This window comes from Heterodontus francisci, chromosome 2 (assembly GCF_036365525.1).
Source record: "Heterodontus francisci isolate sHetFra1 chromosome 2, sHetFra1.hap1, whole genome shotgun sequence".
NCBI classification, from domain to species: Eukaryota; Metazoa; Chordata; class Chondrichthyes; order Heterodontiformes; family Heterodontidae; genus Heterodontus; species Heterodontus francisci.
This window is the reverse complement of record NC_090372.1, coordinates 92,094,312-92,117,629: the sequence shown is the minus strand read 5'-3', so window position 1 is coordinate 92,117,629 and position 23,318 is coordinate 92,094,312. Positions and strand designations below refer to the sequence as shown.

At 41.9% G+C, this 23,318-nt stretch overlaps 1 protein-coding gene across 1 annotated transcript in view; it reads left to right on the top strand.

The window, feature by feature from the left end:
• The first annotated feature begins 809 nt into the window (after window positions 1-809).
• The window catches only part of LOC137380649 (serine/threonine-protein kinase 31-like), a 134,968-nt gene continuing 112,459 nt past the window's right edge, over window positions 810-23,318 (top strand). The window contains exons 1-7 of the mRNA XM_068052817.1: window positions 810-849; window positions 2,967-3,150; window positions 11,571-11,754; window positions 12,407-12,503; window positions 13,136-13,197; window positions 18,644-18,742; window positions 22,288-22,362. Coding sequence (XP_067908918.1) covers window positions 810-849; window positions 2,967-3,150; window positions 11,571-11,754; window positions 12,407-12,503; window positions 13,136-13,197; window positions 18,644-18,742; window positions 22,288-22,362 — 741 coding nt within the window. The remainder of the gene's footprint in view (window positions 850-2,966; window positions 3,151-11,570; window positions 11,755-12,406; window positions 12,504-13,135; window positions 13,198-18,643; window positions 18,743-22,287; window positions 22,363-23,318) is intronic.

Genomic DNA, 23,318 nt, shown 5'->3' with positions numbered 1-23,318 from the left:
ACACTATAGGTTGCATTGAGTTCTCTGTTGGTTCCATTTATTTCATTAGCAGTCCGTTTTAAACAAAAGTATTATAAGAATCAAAAACAAGCAAAAGAAGGTTGTTAGTAGTTCTTTAAAAAAATGGTATTAATAAAGCAACTGTTCTAATGATAGATATATAGTTTAGCTATAGAATGGGATCCAACCTATTGGCTCAAATTCAGATTTTCTTAGGCATGAGAGGTCTTCACCTATGCTTATACATGTACATAAACGTCTTCTGATAACTATTAAACAAATGTTTTGAAACTGCTGGTGGGAGTTTCCATCCCCTGAATACATAAAAGAGCCCTGGATAAGTTTAAAAAGTATTCAGGGACTCAGCCCTGGATATTTTTAAACCTCCTTTGACACTACGTTGTGGTTACATAGTTGTATGGCAACTTCAGCATCGCAGTGAATCAGTATTTGTTTCATAGAAATGCTAATTATTGCTGTTGTATAAAACACATCCTGAGATATCCAGTATGACAAACCAAAGAGTGTTTTTCCACCCTCAGAAATGTTTTTAATGCTCCTTTTTTGAAGGATAGTTTGAGGTTCTTGATCTAAAGTTGATGTTGCGAGGTAGTGCTGAGTAGATGGGTGTTCCTCACAAAGAGGAAACAATCAGTGTTCCCTGACCTGAAGCATGCTGTTAGCATAGCTCTTCAACTGTCAAGTTGACTTGGGTAAGTTTAATTCATGTAGAAAGCTTGGGGAAATAAATATTTTTATATATAAATATAATAAATATTTTCCCACTTTTTTTCTAGCAAATTGTCAAGATGGCTGATGGAAAGGAAGTGAATGCTTCTGAAGGAATAGGTGCATAAATTGTGGTTTGTTTACTTATTTGTACATTTATTCTTTGATTTCCTGTGTTTTCAAAGTGGTAATAGCAAATTCTGTATAAATATTAGTGTTTGGCAGAAGCAGGTGGGAGAGGGAAGAAAAACGAGCCATTGTTGGGCTAGGCCCTACATCTCCTTGCCCAGCATTGGTGAATGTCTAGGTGCAGGACACCTGCCAGTTTTGTTGACCACTGACTGTATATTTTGAAGAAACAAGGAGTGCAGTGCAATGGGAAAGAAGAATTTCACATTCTCAAAAAAAGTTGTAAAAGCATGTATGTTAAATTATACACTGTTATACTAGGAATACTTGGTGACAAATGTATGTTATGGTCTTAAAGGGAGATTAGGCATTGAGGTGCTGTTTGGAGCCATCGATAGTATAATGCTGACACGCAAAATGAATGTACATAGTTATTGGCAGGTCACCTATTAAAGGATGACTGGACTTGCTATATACATCTGCTTTATCTAAGCTATTAATGGATGTACAGCTTCATACAGTAATGTTTTATGTGCAGCAGATTCTGTTCCCTGCCCTAACCAAGCATTTTTTTCATCAGCTCTTAATCACATACTGTCAATTGCACTTTTGACCAATGAAAATGACACTCTTCATCAACTATTGAACCAAATGCCAACTGGCATTTTCTGTTCATTTCCAGCATTTTCTGTTTGCTTCATATGATGTTTGGTGCAATCATTGATGACTTTATTTTCAGATAGCATTATTAGAATGCCATGCTAGGCCCCCACCTGCCAAGAATGGGGCACATTAATTTTGCCATGAACATTGATTTTAAACTGTTACTGAAGTGAAGGGAGGACTTGTTGAACAGATCGACTGTGATTGGAAGGGATGTTTGCATATTGGTAGATGGTGTTTTTCATCGCCAGATGTTGAAGGTGGAGGGAGCACACATTCCAGGTTGACTGCTAAGGTGGCTGAATATACAGACGGATGTGGTCAAACAAACTAGTCACATGACTAACCTGCTGGGCAATCTGAGTTTTTTGATTTTGTACGAACAGTTTGGGCAGAAAGCAGAATGTTCCTGAACCGAGAAGATCTCTCCTGGCTGACTCGCCACAGCCTCTCCTGTCTGCCTTCTCCCATCTCTTTCTCACAAGCATCTGAATCCACTGAACTCCAAGAGAGAAAAGTCTCCTACAATGAATATGGTTTAAGAAGAATACTGGTCCCCAACAATAAGCAAGATCTACTTACCTTCAAGGACTCTTGAACTCGAGGAACCGTAACAAAAACTCTTCAGATATTGCCTCATACTTTTCCACTTTATTTTTCTTCTCTTTTCTGTCTCTATTTGCATGTGTGTATCGCGTATGCATGTTAGCATGGGCCGCGGCATGTATCCATAGGCATTAACCAAATTAGAGTTTAAGTTCAAGTTTAATAAATTTCAACTTTTCTTCTTTAAACCTAAGACAGCCTGTTTGTGCTGGTTTCTTTGCCTTATAATTGGAAAGCGGTGAACAAGGATTCACCAAGGGGGAGCTAAAAAACAAGGTGTGTTTAAAATTAAACCCTATTACAGTAAGACCAGGTGAAGGCTGAAAGGGAACCCTAGACACTTTTCTCACTTGGTTGTAACAGAAATTTGGGTGCTAGCATCCAGAATTTTACCCACAGACAAACCAGAGAAATTGGAAGTGGGAAGCCAAATTGGTGCAAATCAAAAAGAGCAAGATTTCTTATTTATTTAGAAATACAGCACTGAAACAGGCCCTTCGGCCCACCGAGTCTGTGCTGACCAAGAACAACCCATTTATACTAACCCTATAGTAATCCCATATTCCCTACCACCTACCTGCACTAGGGGCAATTTACAATGGCCAATTTACCTATCACCTGCAAGTCTTTGGCGGTGGGAGGAAACCGGAGCACCCGGCGAAAACCCACGCGGTCACAGGGAGAACTTGCAAACTCCGCACAGGCAGTACCCAGAATTGAACCCGGGTCCCTGGAGCGGTGAGGCTGCGGTGCTAACCACTGCGCCACTGTGCCGCCCCCATTTCAATACAGGTTTTCTTGTGATTGTGTGTGTTTGAATACTAACGTGTCTGCAACAGAAGCTAGTAGCTCTGCAAGCCAGGATGAAATAACTTTGGATAAGTTAAAAGCATTGTCTATGGAGGAGTTGAGGAAAATGGCTGAGCAGTGTGGGATCACTGTATATGGCAAGGCTCGGCAGTCTGAACTCCTAAGACTAGTGGCCAACCACTTTTCCCTTGAATCTGAAGAAGCAGAAACAGGGTTAGAAGCAGACTCCAACAGGGTATTGTTAGTAAAGGTACAATTGGAACAGAGGAAACTTGAATTTGAGGAGGGGGAGAGAGAAAGAATATTCTGGAAGGAATGTGACGAGAGAGAGTTGAAGCGGCTTGAGTTAACTAGGGGGTGACAGAATAACCCTAGTGAAAGCATGGTCAATATGGAGGAGCATAATTCAGGTCTGGGTACAAACCTATTAAAACTAGCTCCACTAATTGCAGAATTCAATGAGGAGGATGTAGAAGGATTTTTTTTTGCTCTTTTGAGAAACTGGCAAGGCAGCTAAACTGGCCAGCTGAGACCTCTTACTACAAAGCAATCTAACTTGAATAGCCCATGAGGTTTATTTCCTGTTCCAGATGAGAGTTCATCAAATTATGAACCGACCAAAAATGCCATCCTCGGGGCATATAAGTTAGTACCCAAAACCTACCGTCAAAAGTTTAGAACCCACAAGAAGCAAGGTAATCAAACTTGTCTGTAGTTTGAAAGAAGTAAGCAACTGGCTTTTGACCAGTAGCTAAACTGTACTTTAACAGCCTTCAGCCATGAGAATCTCAGAGAAGTAATTCTGTTAGAGAAATTTAACATTCTCGCCCACTCTCCTTTCAGACCCATGTTGAGGAGCAGCAGGTCCAGAAAGCCCAGCAAGTGGCCATCTTGGCTGATGAGTTTGCTTTAATTTATAAGTCGGTTTCCTGGGGAGAAACTTTCCTAATCACCACCACAAATCCAAAAAGGAGAAAGGGTGAGAACGTGATCGAAGCCCAGGCAGTCCTGGGGGAGAAAGGAAAGGAGGAGACACGGGGGACCCTCCTCCAGCCAAAAAGGAAGGTGCTGTGAGCAAGAGTGAGACCCGGAGACCTGAGTGCTTCCATTGTAATAAAGTAGGGCATTTAAAAGCTAACTGCTAGAAACTAAAGGGAAAACTAGTAGGGTTAATCAGGGCACACCTGCTCAGTGAAGAAGTGAACTTGATGGAAAGCACAGCAGAACAAGCTGTGGCTTTCACTGCAGTAAGAGTGAGGCCCAGGAAGCTTACTACTGCAAGTGCAGGAAAATTTAAAAGGATTCCTGAAAGTTATCAGGGTTTTATGTCTGAAGGGAAAGTAAACCCATACCCCTCGAGCGGGGCAAGCAAGCCCATAGTGATTCTCAGGGACACGGGCCACTAGATCCTTTTTACTGGGAAAAGGCCTGACCTTTCCCCCAGAGAGTGCAGTGAACACCAGAATGATAGTGAATGGTATTGGAGGGCAGTGTATGCCTGTACCTGTACACCGGGTGCACCTGGAGTGCGAACTAGTTTCGGGACTGGTGACCATAGGGATTGTCCGTAGTTTGCCTATGGACTGGGTTGACCTACTCCTAGGTAACGGTCTGGCGGGGGTGAAGGTGGTAGCGCCCCCCCCCCCGCCCCCAGTAGTGGAAGAGAGACTGCAGTGGTGAGAGAGACAGGGCAGTGGTAGGAGATGGTCCCCTGCAGTTTCCCTGAATGTGTAGTGGATCAGGCCATGATTCCCCCCCAGAGGAGACTGCATTGGTACTGCAGGCAAATGACCATGAGGTCTGCCTGTCCGAGACTTTCTTTGGAAAGTTTGAAGACCCAGCGAATGAATTAAATAGATTTTCCCTGGCTGAGGCTCAGTGAACCGGCCCAGTAGTCAGAAGAAAAGGGAATCACCCATTCCCTGAAGTCAAAAGCCTTTGCATGACTCAGCAAAGCACTGAAAGAGAGTTCATGATAAACCCGCCAATGACTAACTCCCTTGGTAAAAACTCCAACTTAGGGCTAATCTAACCACACCCAACCCCCCCCCACCCTTGGCAGACCTCAACAGGAACAAAGACCCTAGGCAGTCACGGAATTGGGCAAACTGAAGAAAAACTTCCCCAAAGAACCACATGTTTACTGGGATGCCAAAAATGGGGCAATTAAAGCAGCACTGGCACCAAGTGCAGTGGTTAGCACTGCAGCCTCACCACTCCAGCGACCCGGGTTCAGTTCTGGGTACTGCCTGTGCGGAGTTTGCAAGTTCTCCCTGTGACCGCGTGTGTTTTCCCCGGGTGCTCCGGTTTCCTCCCACATGCCAAAGACTTGTGGGTTGATAGGCAAATTGGCCATTGTAAAAGTTTCCCCTAGTGTAGGTAGGTGGTAGGAGAATTGAGGGCAGGTGGGGATGTGAGAGGGAAAATGGGATTAATGTACGATTGGTATGGATGGTGGTTGATGGTTGGCCCGGACTCAGTGGGCCGAAGGGCCTGTTTCGGTGCTGTATCTCTCAATGACTCTAAAAGACAGGCAATTTTAATAAGCTTTAAGGTTTATGAATGAATGGAAATGAATGCGAGAAATGCATGGTTTTCTGTATCTTATATTTTTTCTCAACCCTTTGAATGAAATGTGCCTCTTCTCAAATCGCATTTCATTCCCGAGTGTGGAGGTGTCATGCAACCCCCCACCTGCCAAGAATGAGGCACATTAATTTCGCCGCATGGACATAAATTTCAAATTGTTGCTGGGAAGAAGAGAAGGCCTGTTATAAGGGGTTGCCAAGCCCCTGGCTGGAAAGACATTTTTGCATATTAACAGACAGTGCTTGTAGACAAAGGAGCTATTCCCTGCTCCAATTCAATCCATAAACAGACGTGGTCAGACCAGTTAGTCACATGATTATCTGGCTGTTGCAGAGTTTTAAACTGAGTCTGGAGAGGAAAGCAGAATGCTCCTGGACTGAAGCAGCCCTCCTCTCCTGCCTGCCTGTATGCTCCCATCTCTTTCTCACGGAACTCCAAAAGCCAACTGAAGACACGTGAACCCCAAGAGAGAAAAGTCTCCTACAGTGAACAAGGTTTAAGAAGAATACTGGGCCCCAACGAAAAGCAAAACCTACCTATAATCAAGGACTCTACAGTGAGCTCGAAGAACCGTAACAAAAACTCTTCAGTTTTTTTTTCTAGAGATACAGCACTGAAACAGGCCCTTCGGCCCACCGAGTCTGTGCCGACCATCAACCACCCATTTATACTAATCCTACATTAATCCCATACCACATCCCCACCTACCTACACTAGGGGCAATTTACAAAGAACAGTACAGCACAGGAACAGGCCATTCGGCCCTCCAAGCCTGCGCCGATCTTGATGCCTGTCTAAACTAAAACCTTCTGCACCTCCGGGGACCGTATCCCTCTATTTATCCTATTCATGTATTTGTCAAGATGCCTCTTAAACATCGTTATCGTACCTGCTTCCACCACCTCCCCCGGCAGCAAGTTCCAGGCACTCACCACCCTCTGTGTAAAGAACTTGCCTCGCACATCCCCTCTAAACTTTGCCCCTCTCACCTTAAACCTATGTCCCCCAGTAACTGACTCTTCCACCCTGGGAAAAAGCTTCTGACTATCCACTCTGTCTATGCTGCTCATAACTTTGTAAACCTCTATCATGTCGCCCCTCCACCTCCGTCGTTCCAGTGAAAACAATCCGAGTTTATCCAACCTCTCCTCATAGCTAATGCCCTCCAGACCAGGCAACATCCTGGTAAACCTCCTCTGTACCCTCTCCAAAGCCTCCACGTCCTTCTGGTAGTGTAGCGACCAGAATTGCACGCAATATTCTAAGTGTGGCCTAACTAAGGTTCTGTACAACTGCAGCATGACTTGCCAATTTTTATACTCTATGCCCCGACCGATGAAGGCAAGCATGCCATATGCCTTCTTGACTACCTTATCCACCTGAGTTGCCACTTTCAGTGACCTGTACGCCCAGATCTCTCTGCCTGTCAATACTCCTAAGGGTTCTGCCATTTACTGTATACCTCCCACCTGCATTAGACCTTCCAAAATGCATTACCTCACATTTGTCCGGATTAAACTCCATCTGCCATTTCTCCGCCCAAATCTCCAACCGATCTATATCCTGCTGTATCCTCTGACAATCCTCATCACTGTCCACAACTCCACTAACCTTTGTGTCGTCCGCAAACTTACTAATCAGACCAGCTACGTTTTCCTCCAAATCATTTATATATACTACAAACAGCAAAAGGTCCCAGCACTGATCCCTGCGGAACACCACTAGTCACATTCCTCCATTCAGAAAAACACCCATCCACTGTTACCCTCTGTCTTCTGTGAGTGAGCCAGTTCTGTATCCATCTTGCCAGCTCACCTCTGATCCCGTGTGACTTCACCTTTTGCACCAGTCTGCCATGCGGGACCTTGTCAAAGGCTTTACTAAAGTCCATATAGACATATAGTCCATATAGTCCGGTTTCCTCCCACAGCCAAAAAGACTTGCAGGTTGATAGGTAAATTGGCCGTTATAAATTGCCCCTAGTATAGGTAGGTGGTAGGGGAATATAGGGACAGGTGAGAATGTGGTAGGAATATGGGATTAGTGTAGGATTAGTATAAATGGGTGGTTAATGGTCGGCACAGACTCGGTGGGCCGAAGGGCCTGTTTCAGTGCTGTATCTCTAAAATCTAAATAAAATCTAAAAACATCCACCGTCCTTCCCTCATCAATCATCTTTGTCACTTCCTCAAAAAACTCAATCAAATTAGTGAGACACGACCTCCCCTTCACAAAACCATGCTGTCTCTCGCTAATAGGTTTGTTTGTTTCCAAATGGGAGTAAATCCTGTCCCGAAGAATCCTCTCTAATAATTTACCTGCCACTGACGTAAGGCTCACCGGCCTATAATTTCCTGGATTATCCTTACCACCCTTCTTAAACAAAGGAACAACATTGGCTATTCTCCAGTCCTCTGGGACCTCACCTGTAGCCAATGAGGATGCAAATATTTCTGTCAAGGCCCCAGCAATTTCTTCCCTTGCCTCCCTCAGTATTCTAGGGTAGATCCCATCAGGCCCTGGGGACTTATCTACCTTAATGCTTTGCAAGACACCCAACACCCCCTCCTTTTTGATAATGAGATTGCTGAGACTATCTGCACTCCCTTCCCTGTGCTCATCATCCACCAAGTCCTTCTCCTTGGTGAATACTGACGCAAAGTACTCATTCAGCACCTCACCCATTTCCTCTGGCTCCACGCATAGATTCCCATCTCTGTCCTTGAGTGGGCCAACCCTTTCCCTGGTTACCCTCTTGCTCTTTATATATGTATAAAAAGCCTTGGGATTTTCCTTAATCCTGTTTGCCAATGACTTTTCATGACCCCTTTTAGCCCTCCTAACTCCTTGCTTCAGTTCCTTCCTACTGTCTTTATATTCCTCAAGTGCTTCATCTGTTCCTCGCCTTCCAGCCCTTACAAATGCTTCCTTTTTCTTTTTGACTCGGCTCACAATATCCCGTGTTATCCAAGCTTCCCGAAACTTGCCAAACTTGTCTTTCTTCCTCACAGGAACATGCTGGTCCTGGATTCTAATCAGCTGACGTTTGAAAGACTCCCACATGTCAGACGTTGATTTACCCTCAAACAGCCGCCCCCAATCTAAATTCTTCAGTTCCTGCCTAATATTGTTATAATTAGCCTTCCCCCAATTTAGCACCTTCACCCGAGGACTACTCTTGTCCTTATCCACAAGTACCTTAAAACTTATGGAATTATGGTCAATGGCCAATTTACCTATTAACCTGCAAGTCTTTGGGTGTGGGAGGAAACCGGAGCACCCGGCGGAAACCCACGTGGTCACAGGGAGAACTTGCAAACTCCGCACAGGCAGTACCCAGAACTGAACCCGGGTCGCTGGAGCTGTGTGGCTGCGGTGCTAACCTATTGCCTCAAACTTTTCCACTTTATTTTTATTCTCTTTTCTGTCTCTATTTGCATGTGTGTATCATGTATGCATGCTAACTTGGGGCGCGGCGTGTATCTGTAGATGTCAACCGAATTAGAGTTTAAGTTCAAGTTTAATAAATTTCAACTTTTCTTCTTTAAACCTAAGAAAGCCTGTTTGTGCAGGTTTCTTTGTCTTATAATTGGAAAGCGTTGAACAAGGATTCACCAAGGGGAGCTAAAAACATGGTATGTTTAAAATTAAACCCTTTAAGGTAAAAGCAGGTGAAGGCTGAAAGGGAACCCTAGACCTCTTTCTCAACTGGTTGTAACAAGAACAAATGGGTACTTGGACCTTCTAAAAGAAAATGAATAATTCAGAAGTTTTTGTGTATAGGATGCCAATTTTCTGGTTGTGAAAATGGTTTGGAAATTCAGATATTTGGTGTGTCCATTGATTCTTGCATATTTACCTTGTATTATGCAGGGGGATTTCAAAGAATTGGAATTACTTGAATTTCCACTTCGAAAACATAACAACAATTATACTAAGAGTTGTAAATTTTATTCTTCCAAATTTGGATTGTCTGGATGAATATTAAACAGCTTGAAATGTTTTAAGTGGTCTCTATAGGAAAGGAACCATTTCCTACTTTTAGTTCCATATATGTGAAGTACTGGATGTCAAAAGTGGGATTCAAATTCACACCTCAGAGGAGACTGAATGCAGTGCCCCGACTGTTCGGCCATCCTCACACCTGGAGCTGTCATTTACTGTCACTTAGTTTCTCCCTCAGTCCAGGGAAGAGACAGTACTGAGTACTGTTAGGTCAAATATGGTCAGAACTAGAGTGAATTTTTTTGTTCAACTGTAGACCTTACATCAGCATCAAAAGAACACTCACTAAAATAACATTGGAAGTTTTTCCAATTCCCACAGCAGCTGTCGTTGTAGCCTGAGTGGGATTGTCAATTTAGTGACGATTTTTGTTGTGCGAGCTTACAATTAGAAACATAGAAAATAGGAGCAGGAGTAGGCCATTCGGCCCTTCGAGACTGCTCCGCCATTCATTATGATCATGGCTGATCATCCAAATCAGTAACCTGTTCCCGCTTTCGCCCCATATATAGAAACATAGAAAATAGGAGCAGGAGTAGGCCATATTATTAGGAACCAGATGGAGATTGGAGTAAGGTTGGAGCATAGGACTTTCAAATAAATAAAATTGCATCTACTGAAACCTGCCTCAGCTATTTCCAATCTATATCAATGACTTAGATGTGGGGCTGGGTGTAATTTATCGAAATTTTCCAATGATACAAAGTTAGGTGGGAAAATAAACTGTGAGGAGGAAGCAACAAGGCTGCAAAGGGATATGGACCAGTTAAGCGAGTGGGCAAGAAGGTGGCAGATAGAGTATAATGTTGGAAAATCTGAGGTTATTCACTTAGTAAGAAGAATAGAAGCATTAAATGTTGGTGTTCAGAGGGGTTTGGGTGTCCTCGTACAAGAAACACAAAGTGAACATGCAGGTACAGCAAGCAATTAGGAAAGCAAATAGTGCGCTAGCTTTTATTACAAAGCAATTGTAGTATAATAATACAGAAGTCATACTACAATTATATAGCGGCTTGGTGAGGCTACACCTGGCTTTCTGTGTTCAGTTTTGGTCTCCTTACCTGAGGAAGGATATACTTGCCTCAGAGGGAGTTCAACAAAGGTTTACTGGACTGATTTCCTGGAATGAGGGGATTGTTCTATGAGGAGAAATTGAGTAGACCAGGCCTGTATTCCCTAGCATTTAGAAGAATGAGAGATGATCCCTGGAAACATGTAAAAGGGGCTTGACAGGTTAGATGCTGGGAGGATGATTCCCCTAGTTGGGGAATCTGGAACTACGGGTCAGAGACTTAGAATAAGGGGTTGGCCATTCAGGACTGAGATTAGGAGAAATTTCTTCGCTCAAAGGGTTGTGACTCTTTGGAATTCTCTACCTCAGAGAGCTGTGGATGCTGTAAATATATTCAAAACAGAGATCGATAGACTTTTGGATCCTAAGGGAATTAAGGGATATGGGGATAGTGCAGGAAGGTGGAGTTGAGGTAGAAGATCAGCCATGATCTTATTGAATGGCGGAGCAGGCTCAAAGGGCCTAATGGCTTACTGCTGCTCCTATTTCTTATGTTCTCATGAGACAGAAAATTCTGGAAATTAGCTGTTGATCAATCAGCAGCTAATAGACAAAGGCCTTTTGACATTTTCTGTATAATGTTTTTTAAGAACTGAAAACTAAACAGGCTGTCAGCAAAGTTGAAGCCCATGGAATAAAAGGGACAGTGGCAGCATGGATCTGCCTTGACTGAGTGATAGGAAACAAAGAGTAGTGGTGAATGGTTGTTTTTCAGACTGGAGAAAGGTATATAGTGGGGTTCCTCAGGGGTCAATATTGGGGCCCCTGCTTTTCTTGGTATATATTAATGACCTAGACTTGAATGTCCAGGGCACAATTTCAAAATTTGTGGATGATGCAAAACTTGGAAGTATTGTGAACTGTGAGGATAGTGATAGACTTCAAGAGGACATAGGCTAGTAGAATGGATGGACACATGGCAGATGAAATTTCATGTAGATAAGTGTGAAGTGATGCATTTTGGTAGGAAGAATGAGGAGAGGCAATATAAAATAAAGGATACAATCATAAAGGGGTTGCAAGAGCAGAGGGACCTGGGGGTATATGTGCACAAGTCGTTGAAGGTGGCAGGCTACTTTGAGAAAGCGTTTAATAAAGCATACGCGATCCTGGGCTTTATAAATAGAGACATAGAGTACAAAAACAAGCAAGTTTTAAACAGGCTTTTGGCCTCAACTGGAGTAGTGTGTCCAGTCCTTTCGGAAGGATGTGAAGGCATTAGAGAGGGTGCAGAAAAGATTTAAGAGAATGGTTCTGGGGATGAGGGGCTTCAGTTCTGAGGTTAGATTGGAGAAGCTGGGGCTTTCCTTTTTATAGACGTTCAAAGCCATGAGTGGTCTGGACAGAGTAGGTAGGGAGAAACCGTTCCCATTGGCGGAAGGGTCGAGAACCAGAGAACTCCGATTTACGACGAATGGCAAAAGAAACAAAGGTGACATGAGGAAAAACTTTTTTACACAGTGAGTGATTAGTGTATGGAATGCACTGCCTCAGTGTGTGATGGAGGCAGATTCAATTGTGGCTTTCTAAAGGGAATTGGATAATTATCTGAAGAGAAAATTTGCAGGACAAAGGGGAAAATGCCTGCGTGTGAGACTAACTGAGTTGCTCTTAGAAAGCTGGCACAGACATGATGGGCTGAATGGCCTCCTCCTGAGCTGTAACCATTCTTTGATTCTATTCTATTTGCTGATTCTAAAAAAATAAGCAAGCCCTTTGATAGGAAGGGGAAGAAATGGTAGATATTTTAATTCCGGAGAGGAAGTTAATGGGTTAAATAACTCCATACTACTTAATAAGAAGGTCTTAGATGATGATTTCACAGAGGTGGTGGAAGATAGTAAAAGAATAAGAGAATGTAAAAACCATCAGGACAGTGAAAACAAGATGGGAGAAACGTGTGAGTTAATGGGGGAAATTGGAGATATAATAATAAAAATCTGGATTCTGAAGTGAAGATGGAAAATGCTGAAGATACAGTAGGTCAGCTGGTCCCCAAAAACCAAAAGATAGGCTGACACTCTGAGCACATAATTTTCTGCATCCCCTGAAAACAGTGGTCTGATAATCTACACCCAAAACGTTAAATCACCTCCCCTCTCCCCAGATGATGACCGTCGTCCATATCTCTACTGCAAAGAAAATGGAAGATATACTGTAACTAAGGTCTGTAGTTATTAAAGTTAATGATCAAGGCTGAAGAGAAAGTTGAGACACTGGTCCGACCTTGCATTGAGGAAAACTTTATCCCATTAGGATATATAGGACTTGAACTTGAGGACCAGCACTGGACGAACTGCGTGCTAACCCATGGTACCACCTGGTCTCTCAAATAACTTGAAATCTGTGAAAGTTCAGTTCATTCAAAATTATTTGGCTTCATGCTATACTAAAACATAGAGGGTAAACAACAAAACTTAATTGAATTAATTTATTTTAGAGTCTGTGATACACTATTTTTGTGTATTTTGCACTGCATCAATTTTGAATATTGAAATTTTTTTTGTAATGTCAAATGTTTATAATTTCTAGCATTAAAAGTTGAAGATATAATGGGAAGTCACATTGAAGACCCAATTACTTTTTGGGGTCAGGTAATGCAAATTTAATTTCCTTTATGTACAACAAAATGCAGTTTTCTATTATTGATTTCTGGAAGGAATTTGTGCATGTATAGTACTGGGACACTACTAGGAATTTGTATAATTCAAAAATTCCATTTCATGTAAGTCATATCGTGCGTATATTACCGAAACAAGTCAACGCTGATGTTTTTGTTCATGAGCTGCTTAGTCTAACCTCACTCTCCTGTTCACTCCCCATTGCCTTTTGTTATGCCCCATTTTCCCTGAGCGTAATTTATTTTTTTGTAGAGAAAATTATGGACTTTACATCAACACCAGGTTGTGGCAGATAATTCCACATTACACTCATCCTCTGTTTAAAAATAAACCTCTAAACTCCCCTTTTATTTATTTTGTGCTTATCTTAAATTTATGTTTGCTTGTTATCATTTGGCTGATAAGTAGAAGCAATCTTTTACTATTTACTTCACCATAACTTGAGTTATCAGAATCAACTATTAACATTTGCAGCTATAGTGAAAAAAATCTTAACTTGTCAAGGCGCACTTCATAGCTGTAACCCTTTATTCCTGATAACAATCTAGTGTATCTACATTGCACTCTTTCTATTGGTTTATTCTCCTTACTATAATGTGCTGCCCAGAACTGCACATGATCAGCTGTAACTAAGGTCTTGTAAAACTTCAGCATGACCTCCTTGCTTTTGTATTTTACAAAAAAAAGGATTCCACTTTATATCGTAAATCTACTGGCGCTGCCACATTTACTTACTTATCCATGTATAACCAAAGTTCCTTCACTTCATTTTAATGTCTTGCCATCTGTTGGTGGATTTCCTATTACAGTTGCAACAAAATGTTGTTAGTCCTGTAATAATAACTTCTGCGTGAATCAGGCCCAAGTGGTTTTAAACAAGAAGTTTTAATGCATGTTGACTAATAATATTATCCTTATACAACTGTTCTATGGTATTAATTAAATGACAAGCAATTAATACAATCTTTTGTCACTGTGAAGTTCAAGATGATTAGATTTGACCTTAGGCTACTATTAAGGCAAATGGACTTGCAAATGTTCCAGGAACCCTAACTTTTGAGGGAAAAGGTTCTATCTTTATACTGTTCAGCCAACTAGGGCTGCACATGGGGATCTTTGTTCTTATTTCTTGGCCATTAATCTTGCCCCATTATGATTCTGTGCTTACAGACGTCAGAGGTAACACGTACTGCGGCTACTTCATCCTTTTCTCAGTTGTGTATTGGTTTGTTCTTCTTGGGAATGCATAAGCTTCTGTTATTCTGTCTCTAAGTCTAAGTTTCCCAGGGGACAGTATAGTGAGGGGGATTGACACTGTTCTCTGCAGCAAAGAGCAAGAGTCCAGAAGGGTGTGTTGCCTGCCTGTTGTTAGGGTTTGGGACATCTGCAGTGGGCTGGAGAGGAGTTTACAGTGGGATGGGGAGGATCCAGTCGTCGTGGTCCATGTAGGTACCAATGACATAGGCAGGACAAGGAAGAAGGTTCTGCATAGTCGGTATGAAGAGCGAGCCAGTAAATTAAGAAGCAGGATCTCAAATGTAATAATCTTTAGATTATTACCTGAGCCACGTGCAAATTGGAGTAGGGCAAATAAGATTAGAGGAATGAATGCGTGGCTCAAAGACTGGTGTGGAAGAAGTGGGTTCTGGTTCGTGGGGCACTGGCACCAGTACTGGGAAAAGTGGTGGCTGTACCGTTGGGATGGTCTACACCTGAACCATGCTGGGACGGGTGTTCTAGCGAGTCGCAAAACTAGTGAAGTAGTGAAATAATGGGGGTAAGGGATCAAATCTGGGAAGACGAGGCAAGAGAGTAAGGTACTAATATGGGAAAAGGTAAACAGACTGTGACAGGAAGGGATTACAAATCTAAGAGTAAGTCAGTAGACAAGGCTACAGGTTACAAAAATAATAAAAAGACAAAACTAAAGGCTCTGTACCTAAATGCACAAAGCATTCGAAACAAAACAGTCAAACTGATGCCGCAAATAGAAATAAATAAGTACGATCTGATAGCAATTACAAAGACATGGCTGCAGGATGATGTAGATTGAGACCTGAATATTGAAGGGTACAAAACATTTAGGAAGGACAGGAAGCTAGGAAAAGGTGAAGGGGTGGCTCTGTTAATTAATGATGATATTAGCACAATAGAAAGGGATGACCTAAGTTCAGGAAACCAGGATGTACAAGCCGTTTGGGTCGAGATGAGAAATGATAAAGGCAAGAAGTCACTTGTGGGAATGGTGTACAGGCCCCCTAACAGTAAACACACGGTAGTATTGGGTATAAAGGAAGAAATAATGGGTGCTTGTCAGAAAGGTAAGGCGATAATCATGGGTGATTTTAATCTACATATAGATTGGATAAATCAGGTTGGCAAAGGTGTTCATAGAATGTTTTCGAGATAGTTTCTTAGAACAGTATGTTCTGGAGCCAACCAGAGAGCAGGCTATACTAGACTTAGTATTGTACAATGAGATAGGATTAATTAATGATCTCATAGGGAAGGCAGCCCTAGGCAGCAGCAATCACAATATGATTTGAATTTTAGAGTCAGTTTGAGAGAGAGGAGTGGGTCTACGACTAGTATTTTAAACTTAAATAAGGGCGATTATGAGGGCATGAAAGCAGAGCTAGCAAAAGTGAACTGGAAAAATAGGTTAAGGAATAAGTCAATAGCGATGCAGTGGCAGACATTTAAGGGGATATTTCAGAATACACAGAATAGATACATTCCAACGAGAAAGAAAAATTCCAAGGGGAGGACCAACCATCCATGGTTAACTAAAAAAAGTTAAAAGATAGTATTAAACTTCAAGAAAAAGCAGATAATTGTGCAAAGATGGGTGGCAGGTCAGAAGATTGGCCAGAATATAAAAATCAGCAAAAAACAACTAAAAGATTAATAAGGAGGGAAAAATTAAAGTACGAGAGATAGCTAGCAAGAAATATAAAGACAAATAGTAAGAGTTTCTTTAGATATTAAAAAAAAAGAGTTAACAAAGTGAGCATTGGTCCTATAGAAAGTGAGTCTGGGGAATTAATAAGGGAGGATAAGGAGGTGGCAGATGAATTGAACAGGTATTTTGCATCGGTCTTCACCATAGAGGATACAAGTAACATCCTAGAAATAGCTGTCAATCTGGAAATGGAAGGGAGGGAGGAACTCATGAATATTACAGTCACTAGGGAAGTGGTATTGAACAAATTGTTGGAGCTGTGGGCTGATAAGTCCCCGGGTCTTGATGGACTTCATCCTAGGTCTTAAAAGAAATGGCTAGTGAGATAGTTAATGTGTTGGTTTGAATTTTCCAAAATTCCCTCGATTCAGGGAAGGTTCCATTCGATAGGAAAATAGCCAACGTAACTCCTTTATTTAAAAAGGGTGCGAGACAGAAAGCAGGAAACTACAGGCCAGTTAGCTTCACATCTGTCATGGGAAAATGTTAGAAGCAATTATTAAAGATGTTGTAGCAGGGCATTTAGAAATATTCAGGGTAATCAGGCAGAGTCAGCATGATTTTGTGAAAGGGAAATCATGTTTAACTAATTTATTGGAGTTTTTTGAAGAAATAACATGTGCTGTGGATAAAGGGGAACTGGTGGATGTACTATATTTCCAGACGGCATTTAAGAAGGTGCCACATCAAAGGTTATTGCGGAAAATAAAAGTTTGTGGTGTAGGGGGTAACATATTGGCATGGATAGAAGATTGGCTAGCTAACAGGAAATAGAGAGTAGGCATAAATGGGTCATTTTAGAACCATAGAACCATGGAAAAATTATGACACAGAATGAGGCCATTCAGCCTGTTGCGTCCGTGCTGGCCGAATAAACTAGCCGCCCAATCTAATCCCACCTTCCAGCACTGGTTGGCAAGATGTAACGTGTGGTGTGCCACAAGGATCAATGGTGGGGCCTCAACCTTTTACAATTTATATAAATGACTTGGATGAAGGGACCAAGAGTATGGTTGCTAAATTTGCTGATGACACAAAGGTAGGAAACTAAGTTGTGAAGAAGACATAAGGACGCTACAAATGAATATAGATAGGTTAAGTGAGTGGGCAAAGATCTGGCAAATGGTGTATAATGTGGGAAAATGTGAAATTGTCCATTGTAGTAGGTTAGCAACTTCTGTATTATTAAGTAGCTGGGAAGTAGTTAAGGTAGGTCCATAGAAGAGTCCATCGCCAATGTGGCCTACCTAGTTTATGGGAGACTCTTGAGACACTAAATTGGAGGCAGATGACCTGATTACTTGACAGTGTTTTAGTAGTTGTTCTCATTTATGCTAATGTTGAGTTTCTATTCCAAGATGAAATCTCTGTCTGACATAGATATCAGTGGATGATCGCTTAATGAGTTCTTCTGACATTTTTCTCTGCTATTTTAGTGCATGTATAAAATGCTCATTTTAAAAAGATTAATTGATTCATTAAAATAATTGACTGCAGAATGTCAATGAACGCATTAAGTGATCATTTGTTAATTTTGCAAACGGTAATTTCTGGGCTCTTATTTCCCCGATACTCATAGAGAGGTAAGGAGGGAGACGGGTGGGGGAAACCTGCAAATCCTAAATGTAACGTCAGGACCTTGTCTAAGTTCTGTTTCCCACCTGGCAGCTTGCCAGTTTGACAGGCAGGCCGACTATCAGGTGGGAAATCCAATGGCAGAAGGCCGCAGCTGGGGACTGTTGGGAGTACTCCCAACAATCAGGAAAGATTGGGGGCTTGTGGAGGGGGTGAGTGCACATCTGATTGGAAGAGAGGGAGAGATTACAGATTGGAGGGAGAGGTCAAACTGGCAGTCAGAAGGGAGGGAAAGCTCGTGGGTTGAAGGGGGAGGTGCAGGTGTCAGCAGACTGGTAGTGATCAAAAGCCACAATTGGCAGCTTTTCTTGAGAGATCAGTGGGGAACACTGCTGCTCCTCCTAGTTCCATGCCCTGAGAAACCCGGAGGTAACCATTAAATTTAAATCAGCCTCCCAACTGCACTGTGGGATCCTGATTAAATATTGAAGTGTCCCACTTCTCCAAGATGGGACATGGTCATACCATGCAACTTGGCGCCATAAAAATGGCAGCTGGTGCAAATGCAGCAGGTTGGGGTTACATTTCGCAATTTTAAAAAAAATTAATCCATGTCCCCAGCTGTCTATCATGAGAGGTTAGTATCGACTCCCATGTCTTTCAGCTCCAGGTCCCATCAGTAATGGACTTGATCATGGGCATACAAGTTATCTTTGGAATGGAAAACATTAGACGGTGACGTGGTATTATGTGTGACGTAGTTTTCACCATCTTTTCCTATTATATATAGTTGTATAGGATGTTCTGAATAATTGAATCAAATGTGCAACATGGCATTACAGCTTGAATTATAAACTAATCTTGTGTGTGCTTCATACTCAGAGTATTGAATTAATTGAAGTACTTCTTAAGATGTCTACTGCTTTGACAGAAATTTGCCCGTTTGCTGCCAAAGTATTTGGAGATCCTGCTCCTGAAAAGGTATTTTACTGATTAAGATAAATTAGATGAAGGAGCTGTTAAAGATTATTTGTATCCTTATCCTCCCCCCACACCCTACACTTTGTGCTTACCTCACATGCAACATCCTATAGCGAACAAAGAGTATGTTCTTGGTGCAGCAGCATGGTACTAAATTCACATGCATTTTGGTATAAACTGGCACAGATAGAACCATAGCAAAATCACAGCACAGAAAGAGGCCATTCAGCCCGTTGTGTCTGTGCTGGCCGAAAAAACAAGCCACCCAATCTAATCCCACCTTCCAGCACCTGGTCCATAGCCTTGCCAGTTACAGCACTTCAGGTGCATGTCCAGGTACTTTTTAAAATAATTGAGGGTTTCTGCCTCCACCACTGTTCCTGGCAGTGAATTCCAGACACCCACCACCCTCTGGGTGAAAGATTTTTCATCGTGTCCCCTCTAATCCTTCTACCAATCACCTTAAATCTGTGCCCCCTGGTAATTGACCTCTCTGCTAGGGGAAACAGGTCCTTCCTATCTTCTCTATCTAAGACCCTCATAATTTTGTACACCTCTATTAAGTCACCCCTCAGCCTCCTCTGTTCTAAGGAAAACAACCCTAGCCTATCTAATCTTTCCTCATAGTTGCAATTTTCAAGCCCTGGCAACATTCTTGTAAATCTCCTCTGTACTCTCTCCAGAGCAATTATGTCCTTTCTGTAATGTGGTGACCAGAACTGTACACAATACTCCAACTGTGGCCTAACCAGCGTTTTATACTGTTCCAGCATTACATCCCTGCTTTTGAATTCTATACCTCAGCCAATAAGGGAAAGCATTCCTTGTGCCTTCTTCACCTCTATCTACCTGTCCTGCCACCTTCAGCAACCTGTGGATATACACTCCAAGGTCTCTCACTTCTTCTACCCCTCTCAATATCGGCCTGTTTATTGTGTATTCCTCATTTTATTTGCCCTCCCCAAATGCATCACCTCACACTTATCTGGATTAAATTCCTTTTGCCACTTTTCTGCTCACTCGACCAAACCATTGATATCGTTCTGGAATCTATGGCTATCCTCTTCACTGTCAACTACACGGCCTATTTTTGTGTCATCTGCAAATTTTCCTACCATGCCTTCCACATTTAAGTCCAAATCATTAATATATACCACAAACAGCAAGGGTCCTAACATTGAGCTCTGTGGAACGCCCCTGGAAACAGTTTTCCATTCATAAAAACATCCGTCGTAAACTACCCTTTGTTTCCTGTCCCTGAGCCAATTCCGGATCCAACCTGTCACATTCCCCTGTATCCCATGGGCTTTCATTTTGCTGACCAGTCTGCCATGTGGCACCTTGTCAAATGCCTTACTAAAATCCATGTAGACCACATCCACTGCACTACCCTCATCAATCCTCCTTGTTTTTTCGTCCAAAAACTCAATCAAGTTAGTAAGACATGACCTTCCCATAACAAATCCTTGCTGACTATCCCTGATTAATCCATGCCTTTCTAAGTGGCAGGTTATGTTGTCCCTCAGAATAGATTCTAACAATTAACCCTCCACCGAGGTCAGACACAATAAATACCATATATGGATCAATTTTTAATTCGACCATCAGCTTCAAAACAACAAAACCCACAGAGTGATGATACAGACCTTTAAATTCAACTGTAAGGGTTGAAGAACACTGAGGAATTAGAGGTGTGAGTAAAACACATTAAAGCCACACTAACCCTGCAAAATGTAGGAAATATGAAGACATCAAGTTGTACTGGAAGTGGAGATATACATAAACCGCAGTGTGTAATTTGTGCGTAATACTGTCACATGAGTCTTTGAAACCCTCCAAATTACTGACATTTAATTACCAAGCATAAAGTATGTAAGGGCAAGCAGCGTTCCCTATTTGTGGTTGCATAACTAACTTTTTGACAGGAAAAATATTTAGGTTGTGGTGCAAGGGTGGGGGGGGGTGGGGGTTCATGGAATTTTTATGACATGGAGGGGGCGTCAGAAGCAAAAAGGTTGAGAACCCCTGATATAGAGATCTGGGAAAAGGTTCAGAGGAAGGACTCTAGATTAAGACCTAATTTAAAGGGCCTTTTTTACCATAATAGAGAAAGTTCAAATGTTTTACTCTATAAAAGAATAGACGTTGAGCACTTTTGATTGAGGTCTGTTCTTAAAAAAAAATAAAAAGATTAGATTTGGTCCATGGGGATAGGCTATTTGAGTTAGATAGGCTAGGGAGGACCAGAGGGCATGTGTATGTAAGAATATAACTAAGTCAGATATTGGGAGGTATTTCTTTTCACAAGAGGTGTTGATCTATGAACAAGTTACCTGTTCCTGCAGTGTCTTGGATTTGTTGCAAGCATTCAAGAGGGAGCTGGATGAGTTTCTAATAGCAGTTAACATCAGTGCATATAAGATGTTGGTGAGGTGTTGGGGGGGCTGCCTTCCCCCAATCATTTCTGGTTTCCTGGAACTTGTTTGGTTGCCTTTACTGGTGGAAGAGCAACTTGCCACAGCTTTTTCTGCCCTTAATTAGCCTATAAATTTTATCTGCCTTTTTGCCTCTCTTTGAAGATTGGGTGTCTGGCTGGTTTGTGGGGGGTGGGGGGGGGGTAGTTGCAGGATGTTGGTGGGGAACGTCATGGTGTGCATAAATTGCACCATAGCAGTATGAACAGGAATAGTGGACCAGTTGGTCTCTGCTTGTCCATTGTTTTTGTATGTTCATATCATCTCCCTGTTTTGCTGCTTGTCAAGCTTTTTCATGATGTCAGCTCCTTCTCTTTGTTGGTTGATTGATGACTGTGAACAACCCAAGGAAAGTGGAAGGCAGACTGATTGCTGTGGTTTTATCCACAATTTGGATTGTTGTTGTTGTGGTCTAAGGTTTGGACAAGACTCGTAGTTGAATGTCACTGAAGTGTTTCCAGATTAAATGCTGCTTCGCTTGCTTGGAGTTGACATTTGGCCTGTTCTTCCTGTATAGCAGCTCCTTCCTTTTTGTGAGTAAATTGGTTCATGCTGCACTCCCTGACACTTGGTATTTGGATTTCATTTTGTGATGTGCTTGTTATCCTTTAGACAGCTTCAGTACAACTGAAATAGTTACTTGTTTTCAAAACCAGATTTTCTAGTAATGCATTGCTTCATTGGAATTAGCTCTTTAAGGGGGCGTGTCTGCACCTCTCCTTGATCTCACAGCTGAGGGAAATAAGATCGAAATTGTGTCTTCCTTCCCCAGTGATACAGCAGTGAATAATGCTGTCCTGGAAGCAAGTTCTCTGAATGCGTTTCTAAGCTTACATCTTACTCAGGCTATCCAAAGGATTTTGGAGAGATGACAAAATTTAACCACACAATCTATACATCCAACTGCAGTTTTTACAGTTAGTGATATTGAGTATTGAATCTTGCACTGGACAGAACACCCTTGTGTTAATCCCATCAATCTTTGTAAATCTTATATATATATATATAAAAATAGAATGCAGTACCTCTTTTACTGGGACCAAAAATATAAATGTTTTTTTATTCCTACAGATTTATGGTGGATTATATTCTGAAGACCAATGTTGGTATAGATGCAAACTGAAAAAACTGATGACTAATGAAAAGGTATTGCATGTTTAGAAATATTGTTGTTTTTCAAAAATAGAGGTTTAGCCCTGTCATCCTGAACAGTTTTGTTTTGGAAGGTGACCCACAGAATTTTAGATTAGATTAGATTAGAGATACAGCACTGAAACAGGCCCTTCGGCCCACCGAGTCTGTGCCGAACATCAACCACCCATTTATACTAATCCTACACTAATCCCATATTCCTACCAAACATCCCCACCTGTCCCTATATTTCCCTACCATCTACCTATACTAGTGACAATTTATAATGGCCAATTTACCTATCAACCTGCAAGTCTTTTGGCTTGTGGGAGGAAACCGGAGCACCCGGAGAAAACCCACGCAGACACAGGGAGAACTTGCAAACTCCACACAGGCAGTACCCGGAATCGAACCCGGGTCCCTGGAGCTGTGAGGCTGCGGTGCTAACCACTGCGCCACTGTGCCAATGTAACTGTTCGTTAGTTCATTGACTATTTAGACCAAGCAAAGTCTTTAAAATGCTTAGAAATAATTTTGTGGGCCAGAATGAGAAAAATAGTAAGTTCCCACTCCTGATATATTGTAGACATCTATAGTTTGCCTTTCCTTGATCACAAAATATCAAATAGAGTCTAGCAATTCCTACAGTTATCTACTTGACAAAATTGTGCACGAGTCAACCCAGGATTCCTAAACATGGTAACCTAAATCTGTATTAACTGGTACCAATGCCATTCAGCAAGTTCAATGAATTCTTAGTGTCCAGCCATCTTCCTTGAAGCACCATAATTTAGCATTCAAAAGCTAGTGATGGCCAACACTGATGTTTGTTTATACATGCATAGGGTGAACCTTTGTCGTATTCTTCACTTCTATGTTTGGAGCCTTTGTCCCCAGCAATACCGGTACTCTCCCACGTATCAGTCATTCCTCATATTATGACCCCATATTCACTTCTTCATGTCCAGGGC